This window comes from Trichoderma camerunense, assembly GCF_050948025.1.
Source record: "Trichoderma camerunense strain CBS 138272 chromosome Unknown V8C40scaffold_15, whole genome shotgun sequence".
Classification (NCBI taxonomy): domain Eukaryota; kingdom Fungi; phylum Ascomycota; class Sordariomycetes; order Hypocreales; family Hypocreaceae; genus Trichoderma; species Trichoderma camerunense.
This window is the reverse complement of record NW_028145355.1, coordinates 400,381-410,087: the sequence shown is the minus strand read 5'-3', so window position 1 is coordinate 410,087 and position 9,707 is coordinate 400,381. Positions and strand designations below refer to the sequence as shown.

Here is a 9,707-nt window from a genome sequence, read left to right as displayed (position 1 = left end):
TGAGATTCTACTGCCTCGAATATTCTATCTCTTCTTGCCTGGTCTGGAAATCCCATGCAATCTCCATTACCCCGCCATATAATTCTGTCTCAAAGGTATCGCTACCTGAGCAGCCAACTACAATGAGTGGAGTGGCCCGTATCTTTTACTTGTCCCCACGCCCGGAGCGATTCCGGAGTACACAGAGGTGCGGGAAGTTTTGGGCGTGATTACTCCGTACAGACAAACAGATAGCATCGAGTCCTGCCCTTCAACCCGCATCTAACGACGGTTTGGCCTAACCATTCTCAGTTTTGCCGAAAGAGCCACCGCATCGCAGCTTGAATCAGTCGCTTGAATCCTCTTTGAGCGTGAGTAATAAAATGTTTTACATGTTATTGGAAGGCGGAGGGCGCATCGCCAAATGACAAGCATCTCTCAACAACAAATATCGGCCCAAGACTCCACCAAAGATATCCAATTCAGTTGATTGCTCGCTTCTTTGCACGCAATTGCTAATTCTGCCATCTGTCTGCTGCTTGCTCATCTTTGAATAATCCATTCACTGATTTTTTATACGGAATCGCAGTTTCTATCCACCAAGATGAGCAGATTACCTCTACGCAAGGCTTCGCATTTTATCCAGAAGCGACTCTTCACTGTGTCTCACCTCTCCGCATCCGCTTCAGGCTTCCGCATCAACGCCGATAGACTGGCAGAGACACTTCATCACACCTGCCAATGGGGTGCCGCTCATCGATATGGAGAGTTTGTCACACTAATCCTACGATTTTTCCAAGTTCCAGACAAGCTGACGTCCAAAACAGCGGTCCAACAGAGACAGGCATGGCGCGCCTTGCCCTCTCCGATGATGACGCCCAAGTAAGGCGCTGGTTCGCCGAAGAGACGCAGAAGCTGGGGTGCAACCTCGTAGTAGATCAGATGGGCAACATGTTTGCCAACAAACGCGGGTCAGCGCCAGAGCCCACTCCTATGATTGCCATGGGGAGCCATCTCGACACCCAGCCGCGAGGTGGCAGATACGACGGTATTCTGGGAGTCGTGGCTGCTGTCGAGGTGATGCGCACGCTTGCGGAGAATGGACACAAGACTCACCACAACATTGGAATCGTCAACTGGACAAAGTATGTTTTATTTCCTTCTCTGATATCTTGTCTTTGCGTTTGTTTTGTATATCATCTTGTTTCCTTTCCCCTTATTTTGTTGCTGCTCATTGTCTAAACCAACCGCATCAACAGCGAAGAAGGCGCTAGATTCCCCAAGTCCATGATGGCGTCCGGAGTATGGGCTGGCAAAATCCCGCTCCAAGATGCCTATTCACTTCCCGACATCATGGACCCCTCAGCCACAGTCAAGTCAGAACTCCAAAGGTTGGGCTACATTGGAGACGTTGCCTGCTCTTCAACCGGGTACCCCCTCAAAGCTCACTTTGAGCTACACATCGAGCAAGGTCCAATCCTCGAACAGACGGGAAAGAGGATTGGCGTCGTCCAAGGAGGCCAGGGATACCGTTGGTTCACCATTACCGTCACTGGTCGAGATGCCCATACAGGCACAACGCCTCTCAACAATCGCAGCGACCCTCTCTTAGCAGCGGCCAAGATGATTGCTTCTTCCAACTATGTCGCAAAGGATTTTAATGCCTTAGCATCTACCGGCGTCATCAAAGTCCCACAAAACTCGTCTCCTAATACAATCCCTTCCCAAGTAACATTTACGCTTGACATCCGCCATCCCGAGGACGCAGTCCTCAACGTAGTGGAGAATCGCATATTCGAGTCCTTCGAAGACATCGCCAAAAAAGATGGCCGTGGCGTTCAGTTCAACTGGACCCTTGATACTGATTCTCCAGCCACATTGTTCGACCCTGACTGCATCAAGATGGTCGCAAAGGCCGCGACCGATCTTCTCGGAGAACAAGGCTGGCAATACATCACCAGTGGAGCAGGTCATGACAGCATCAATACGAGCAGCCAATGCCCTACCACCATGATCTTTGTTCCCTGCAAAGACGGCGTCAGCCACCATCCCGAAGAATACTGCAGCCCAGAGGACTGGTCAGTTTTATGCCTGTCTGTAGCTTTTCTTCTGCCAGTGTGTCGATGCTAATTGTATTGATTTGTAACAGTGCTATTGGAACCCAGACTCTTCTCGAATCGGTGCTTAATTACGACAAGCTCAAGCAAAATGATCAATAATAATCTTTGGCAAAGTATTTGGAATCATCTATGTTGACCAGAGAGAAAGAAAAGAGACGGAACGCTACCATGTTTACTAGCAATGCGAGAAATTGAATCAGCCTCAAAGAATGGCGTCGAATTCTGTGAAAAGCACACTGTTACTAGCCAGTCCTCTCCGTTCTGTGATCTATGTTCATTTCCATTTGATTAGAGATGTGAGCGTGAAATACTTTTGATCCCCAAAATCGAGAAGAGGTGCAAATCTACAAATATGGTGTTGTAAAGGTAGAGCAATTGCCATGAAGCAACTCATTGCATGTGGTAATTCAATATATTCCAATAATTACTTCGTATCCAATAACATCCAACTCATCACGTAGTCAAACTTGCAGGCTTTGCGTCAAAAGCTGTGTTCATTGCAAACCACCTCCCGATGAATGCATTTTGTGGTCCACGAGTCCGCCAATCTTGGTCATTTCTCACCCTTCCCTCCAACAAGTGAGCACACTAAAGATGTCTGGCTGGGTGGAGATTGTGAAGGAAGTACAAAAAGAGCTCAACCTTGTCTTGTGTAGTCCGTCGATTCGGAATCTTCCCCGCCACATTAAACCACACGCATCCCCCATCAAATCACAGTGTTCTTCTCGCGAGTTATCACATCTCGCAGACCTCTGAGGCTCTGTCGAGCTCGATCGTATGCTTGATGTCGAGCCCGACCAACGTAGGACTTTACCGTGCACAACGGAGCACTAAAGCTTTTCGACTGGATGGATATTGTGAGTGAAGTACAGAGAGATCACAGCCTTGTCTTGTGCAGTCCGTCGATTCAAAACCCTCCCCGCCACAGTAAACCACACGCATCCTCCATCAAATCACAGCGTTTCCCTCGCGAATAATCACATCCCGCAGACCGTTAGCAGAGCCACGGCCACCGCCGAAGCCTCCACGACCGCCGCGAGGAGCACCTCCTCCGCGACCACCGCCGCCACGCCCACCTCTAAGGCTCAGTCGAGCCCGACCAGCGTAGGACTTTACCGTGCACAAGAGTGCAGGTAAGGCAACGCCCACACTGCCGAGAGAGTCAGTATTCGCCGATAAGATTTCCCGTGTCATGTTTGGAATCAAGAGAACTTACGGTTGGTTGGCACAGGGTTAACCCTGGCTAGCTGTCACTCCAACCACTGTCTCCAAACTCGTTCTTCGTCCGTCTCGCCTTCTGACGTGATTTCGAAATCACCGACCTGTACGGCTACGCTGCCCGTAGACTCTGTTTCGGACGTTGATGATGGCTTTTTTGCCGCTCCACAGGCACAATCTAGTAGCGGGCGCTTGAATTCTGCCGAAGGTGTGCCTTCGGCGGACGTAGGACTTTACCGTGCACAAGAGTGCCACGAAGGTAAAGATGTTGTAAAGATGTTGGCAATGATATTGATGTTGATGTTGATGATGGAGAGAGGAGAGCGAGACGGTACGTTGAATGAAGAGAGCGTTTGAGTGTTTGGTGGAAAGATGGAGAGGAGAGGAGAGGAGAGGAGAGGAGAGGAGAGGAGAGGAGAGGAGAGGAGAGGAGAAGAGATGGAGATGGAGATGGAGATGGAGAAGGAGAAGGGGGAGAGAAGAGAAAAGGGGAGAGTTGGGAGGAGGGGGAAGAAGGTAAATAAAGAGAATGGAAGCGAAAGCCCGCGAGGGAAGGCAGAGAATGGGCAAGAAGAAGAGAAGGAGCAGCATCTGCGAAACGAGAAGCGAGGCTCCGACGAATAGGAGGGCGAAGATGTTTCCGAGATGCCTCGCACATTCCACCTCGAGAGTGAGCAGTGATGTAACACGATGCGCGAGAGATGTTCAGGGGGCAAGAGATACAGACACGGGTAATAGGTACCTGGGCAGTGCCCAGCGAGGGGAAGGGGGTTATAAGGTAAAGTAATAGAGTCCCTCTCAGCGTAGGACTTTACCGTGACGTCCTAGAGTTCACGGTGAAGTCCTACGCGATTTCTTTTTTTTTCATTTCTGGAAGACTGGTGTTCAACTGCCACCATGTGCCTCTTCTTTTTGCGTAGTTTTGAATTTGGGTACAATTTTTTGGAAATCTATGGCGAGCAGCATCGTATGCGTAGTGAGACTGTCGTCCATTCGGCCACATCTTTGAAACATCATCTTTTCTCTTTTGTAGTGATTTGGCGATATCTCTTGAGCGTACGCAGTATCTCATGGCTGTGGTATGTCGCGATGTCCCAGTATCTTTGCAGGGAGGTATGGTATATAACCCAAATTTACAGAGTCCCTGTCAGCGTAGGACTTTACCGTGACGTCTAACGGGGTTACGGTGAAGCCTCCGTACGCTATTTCTTTTTGTCCATTTCTGGAAGACTGGTGTTCGATTCGCGGTGCCTACCTGTTCGCTTTATCTCGCGGTTGAATCGAGACTCGTTTTTTTGCAATTTGTAGCCATCTCAGTCTTTGATGTTGACTCTCGAAATTGTGGCGTCTGGTAGAGGATCGACAGACTTAATGTTCTGTCTCTTTTTTTTACTGATTTATGAAGTCTTTGAATGTTTTTTCGTTCATCAAATGTTGTGTTTGTTTTGCGGTGCGATTGTGCAGCCGGGGGCACTGGTTGTAGAATAGGGGGCACGGGGGTCGAGCTGTCGGCTTTTGCTCCCGCAGAGCAGCTTGGTGCAGCCGCAATAATGATTACCAAGGAAATAAATGATCATTCAATTTTTAATGCACTTTTCTACTTTTACAGTCCATTCTGTGTAGTAAATTTGAAGAGAGCTGCGGGTCGGTGGGCGAAATGCAACGGGGGGCACTCCAGGCGCATACCCCATGGACACTCAGAAATTCCACTCGAATCGACGCCCTTGGCAATTAAACGCAATTACCACTACAAATTCCATACAAATTAACTATTCTGAGCACTAGAATTGAAACAGAAGAGCAAATTTGATAACTTGACTCTCTTTGCCCCTTGTACCCCTGGTCGCGCAGACCATTGATTATAGAGAGATGTGGAGGTTTTGCAGTAAGGAATGGTTCGCAGACCTTGGAGATTTTCTTTTATTTTCTATACAAATCTTATCGTATTGCTGTTGTCATTGTCCATTTGCTCTATTTCCTGTCGCCGCAGGCTCGATGGGTTGTTCGTGAGGCCTGCCGAGATTTTCTTTGTATTCCTGAACAGACCCAGAACACTTGCTACCACACTCCTTTCTCTTTGTATCTTCCTCTTTTTCAAGTTCCCCCTTTTATCTATTCCCAATTTCTTTGATACAATTTGCGATCGACCTTGACGTTCGTTCGATCTCGTTGGTAAGGGCTGCGATGCCAAAGCACGTGGAAACATTCGCAAATCGGACCGGCTCGGAATCAATGCCGTATTACGCACGGGAAAGAAAGGTTCTTGTCGTTTGGCAAATGGTCTAAAAGCATGTCTCATAGACTCTTGGACTTGATTGTCTTCTGAGGGCCATTTTCGAAATGGCGTCGAGGTTTGGTACCATTGAGGATGGGAATTTGACGTTGGACAGCGCGGTGCGAGTCTTGGTAATCCGAGATTTTCTATCTTCGACGCCATTAACCAGTTAGCAGTGGCTGATGAGTGGTAAATGGGTAGTTTACGTACATTCAATCAACTTTTGTCGCTCTCTGTATGGTAGTACGGTGCCAGGCCTTGACCAAAATTCCTCTCACGGCCTCTTGTTTTCGACCCAGAGATACTTGAACATCTGAAAAACTCGCTCACTCGCCAAATAACCACGGCGCGCTCTTCTAAGGCGATAGTGGATCAGCCTTCTTGTCGTGAAATGGATTACTCGGTTCGATAGTCGAGGAGGCGAAGACGAAGGAAAAGCAAGAGGAAGAGAAAAATGATGGGAGAGAGGGGCGAAAGGGCTCGTTTGACCTGGCACGTGTGCTGAATTTGATTTCGCAAAGACTTCTGAAGACTTGCATCGTTGGGATTGAATTAGCTACGGAAATCCTGACAACATCCCTCTTGAAGCTCTCTGGGTGGAAATCAGCATCATGGACCAGTACGTCGGCAAGCAGTTGTGGCAAGTCATGTGATGGGATGTCTGTACGAACGATTGACACTTCATCAGCCCTCAAGATGACAAGCAAACGATATTCTGGGAATTTCATAGCTAGCATTTCATTAATATCATCACTCTGATCTTTCTTTCCTTTCCCTTTTTTTACCCTTAATGTGCTTGCAAAAATCGGTATGCTACCTTGCAGGCAAAGTGGTGAACAGCCGGAATCAAGCCAACCGTTGGTGATAGGGCCACGATATACAATCCGACTTTTAATGCGACACTGGATAAATATTCCATCCATATTTCTCTATAATAAATGAGACATGGGATATCCATCATCTTTTTCGGAACATCTCATTGTGGAGAGACATTTCAGACTTGGTTTGATATGGCTCAATACTACCCTGCACCAAGTGCCGAAAGTCCAGATTTGAGCTTCAAGTCCATCATCGGATTGTGACCCAACGATTTGGTATCTATTCACAAAGAAAGCAGTGACGCGATTGCGTTACAAGCTGATGATAGTGGACTATTACGAGAGAAATTAGAGGTAGATGTCACATGTACTCCCATTCAGGCGATTCGTGTCATGTTTTGATGCGTATGGATCATCTCTCCTAAAACACCGGTCACGTCCATTCTTTAGAGCACTTACTAGCCACTCCTCAGTATTATACTCTACCTACCTGCTTCATATCACTATGATTGGAAGTGCAGGGATCTGACAAGAGACTTCATCCCTGCCAAGGCACGAATCCGTAGATCCACGTAACACCACACTCCCCATCCATTGTGTCTATTTGGGGTATGTTCCACACTACTGCCATATTGCAGCTTCTCCGCATGACATACAGACGGTTCATATCGAAGAGGGGGTACCCCGTTCAACGTTCTATGCTAGCCCGACGTTGTTTGGATGCTTACATCGATTGGAACAGTTCATTCGACACGGAGTCTTGCGTCGTCGACCCGCGGCGTGTTTCTCCCGGGATACTTTGTGTAAACTTAGGCACCCAATGACCTGTCTAAATTTGTCCGGCTTTTTGCACCGCCAACTCCAAGCGGTTTAACCTGGCTCTGGTCCGGACCATGTGCTGGTGGCGTCGTGGCTTGGTAGTAGCGTCTTGAGGGTTTCCACATCTTCATCTTTCAGGATCGAGATTTCGGTCATGGCTTTCCGACTGGGAGACTGGAGGTCTTTGAAAGATACGTCCAAAGGCTGAAGACCGAACGAGAGACCGTAGGAGGAAGAATCTTCCGATTGGATGGTTAAGGGGATTTTACGATACCCAGCTCGTCTTGGTTGAATGGATAGGCTTAGTTTGGAGAGCACCAAAGGCCGACGTCGTCCGGAACATCGCCACACCACGTTCTAGCAGTTTAGCTTGGCCCATTTCCTTTTGTGTTGTCATTATAGGGCTATATTAAGCGCAGGCCGCGCAAAGAAGGTCCTCTAACAGGGATCGCATCTTCCCCGCGAAATAAACTCCGAGCTTTGTGGATAAGACGCTGCGTCGATGGAGACTGGGGGATTTTGGGAAGTGAGGGAAGAGTATTAAGAGTAGAGATGAGCGGTAATCAACTGTAAGTCACATTGGCATGTTTGCTACAGAACCTTGTGACGCTCGGCGACTTTGGTGGGGAGAACATAGTAATACTGGCGTTCAGGACGAGGGCGTTTTTTCCGATGACTCGACAGCCTTCCCCATCAGCGATTTGGTAAATACAGTAATGCAACAGAAGAAAGTGATCAACATAATTGGACTGCGTACCTATGAGCAGCTGGCATACACTTCGTGAATATACCTCATGAGACGACGACATGGACTGGGCCGAGAAGTGGCAAACAGGAAGACGCGGAGTCGGTTCGGCATGCTACTATAAACAATCATCCCTAGTCAACAAACTTGCTATTTTGAGAAGGCTCTCTTCTGAAATTGGTCTTCTTTCTCCGACTGACTGATACTCTTATAGGACGTGAACCTTTGATAGACTGATGGGTGTTGTCGCAAGTGATTACATAGCAAAGCATTAGAACAGTAAGCTAACCTATTGCCTATTTGATATGCTATTAGAGGATGCTCGTGTCATACATCGTCCGTACTCACTAGTGAATTAAGTAGCCAAAATGGTGCTGACTGGATCGCGCATGTTTACTAGCCGCGTAAGGCTGGTATCTAAACTTCGCCGTCAGACAAAGTCAGTGCTGACACGAAAATAGCGGCATGGAGCTGAGCCGCTTTCTGCCAAAGTATACTCAACACCAGGCGCAGCATCATCATGGTATGTATTGAGAGTCGAAACGTTGGCTTTATGGTTGGCGTATTCGTGACTCGTTGTTCCCAAAATAACATCTCGATTAGCTTATACTGAGATTGAAGTCTTCGCGATGGCATACTTTGAAATGTATATATAGGACGACGAAATTCCTCCAAAAGGCGGTTATCATTCATCAACAGGCAACTCAGCTCAACAAGCACTCTCATCGTCTTCGATTTTCTTAATCTCTTTCTTCAAATTCTCTTCCTTCTTCCACCATCTTCAACATGCGTTTCTCTCAATTCTTCGCCGCTGCTGCTCTCGCCACTCCTCTTGTCTTAGCTGCACCAACCTCAAGCACCACTGCCAACACTGCAACCATTGATCTTACCTCTGACTTGACTGCCAATCCTCACTATGCCACTGCTCTTTGGCAGGTGAAAGAGAAATACCCCGGCATCAGTGACGAAGACGCCCGAACTGCTGCTCTGGGCTACTTGGAAGCAATTGGTGTGCAGACTACCGGCGCCCCTCCAAATGGCACCGACTCTCTGGTATGTATCCTCTGATCTGGCTTGTAGAACCAATCGTAAAGGGCGTTACTGACGATGACAAAGGCTGAACGTGGCATCGAGAAGCGTTGCTGCAGCGGCTGTGACCAAGGCAACTGCATCATTGCTATTTTCCTCCTCGGCTTCTGCTGCATCGGCTCGTAGACGTGCCAGAAAGAGAGGAACTGGATATAGAATTCTGTGATTATAGATGCCACTACCAATTTTAGGGGGATGGTTGAAAGGATCTTCTCCCTTGGTTTTCATGCTCTTTTTTCTCTTTTGTATTTGGATTTCGGTACGAACAACGCTCTTGAACCGTTTGTTGAGAACTACCTATGTCAAATCTACTCTGTTAGTATCGGGAGACTTTGTTCTCTCTTGTTGGTAGCAATGAATATAACAGGGTTACCATTAGCATCTTGGCGCAGATCGTGTAATTAACAAGGGTGCTGCCATAAAGGTCGATGACTGAAAATAGTACATTTGTGAATTTTCCGGATAATCCCCCCATAGTATGGCTGCAAGGGCGCCATTGACTGTAAAAGGGGTTCCCTGAACTAATGTAAGCTGGTACCCAGGGCAGTGGACAGAGCTCGTGGTAGAGAGGCCTCTTGTTTCTTCCAAATATGATCCCAGGACTTGGCATCCATAGACAGTTACTCTGCTCGGGTAGAGGCTGA

At 47.8% G+C, this 9,707-nt stretch overlaps 2 protein-coding genes across 2 annotated transcripts; both read left to right on the top strand.

Annotated features, from left to right (window-relative positions):
• The first annotated feature begins 235 nt into the window (after window positions 1-235).
• On the top strand, window positions 236-2,419 carry V8C40DRAFT_251851 (M20 family metallo-hydrolase). Its single transcript, XM_083217259.1, has 5 exons — window positions 236-350; window positions 569-747; window positions 807-1,124; window positions 1,239-2,057; window positions 2,129-2,419. The coding sequence occupies exons 2-5, from the start codon at window positions 584-586 to the stop codon at window positions 2,196-2,198; spliced, it is 1,371 nt and encodes a 456-aa protein (XP_083070488.1). The 5' UTR covers window positions 236-350; window positions 569-583; the 3' UTR covers window positions 2,199-2,419.
• A 6,068-nt stretch (window positions 2,420-8,487) lies between these two features.
• Window positions 8,488-9,210, top strand: V8C40DRAFT_281190 (uncharacterized protein). Its single transcript, XM_083221548.1, has 2 exons — window positions 8,488-9,027; window positions 9,091-9,210. Exons 1-2 carry the CDS (start codon window positions 8,761-8,763, stop codon window positions 9,187-9,189), a joined length of 366 nt encoding a protein of 121 aa, XP_083070487.1. The 5' UTR covers window positions 8,488-8,760; the 3' UTR covers window positions 9,190-9,210.
• Window positions 9,211-9,707: the final 497 nt, after the last annotated feature.

What these genes read in the sequence shown, in the direction of transcription:
- V8C40DRAFT_251851 (XM_083217259.1), top strand. Translation starts at nt 584, where the DNA reads ATGAGCAGATTACCTCTACGCAAGGCTTCGCATTTTATCCAGAAGCGA. An exon ending in GGAATCGTCAACTGGACAAA is followed by an intron (nt 1,125 to 1,238) that starts GTATGTTTTATT and finishes CCGCATCAACAG; the next exon opens with CGAAGAAGGCGCTAGATTCC. An exon ending in TACTGCAGCCCAGAGGACTG is followed by an intron (nt 2,058 to 2,128) that starts GTCAGTTTTATG and finishes GATTTGTAACAG; the next exon opens with TGCTATTGGAACCCAGACTC.
- V8C40DRAFT_281190 (XM_083221548.1), top strand. Translation starts at nt 8,761, where the DNA reads ATGCGTTTCTCTCAATTCTTCGCCGCTGCTGCTCTCGCCACTCCTCTT. An exon ending in CAAATGGCACCGACTCTCTG is followed by an intron (nt 9,028 to 9,090) that starts GTATGTATCCTC and finishes ACGATGACAAAG; the next exon opens with GCTGAACGTGGCATCGAGAA.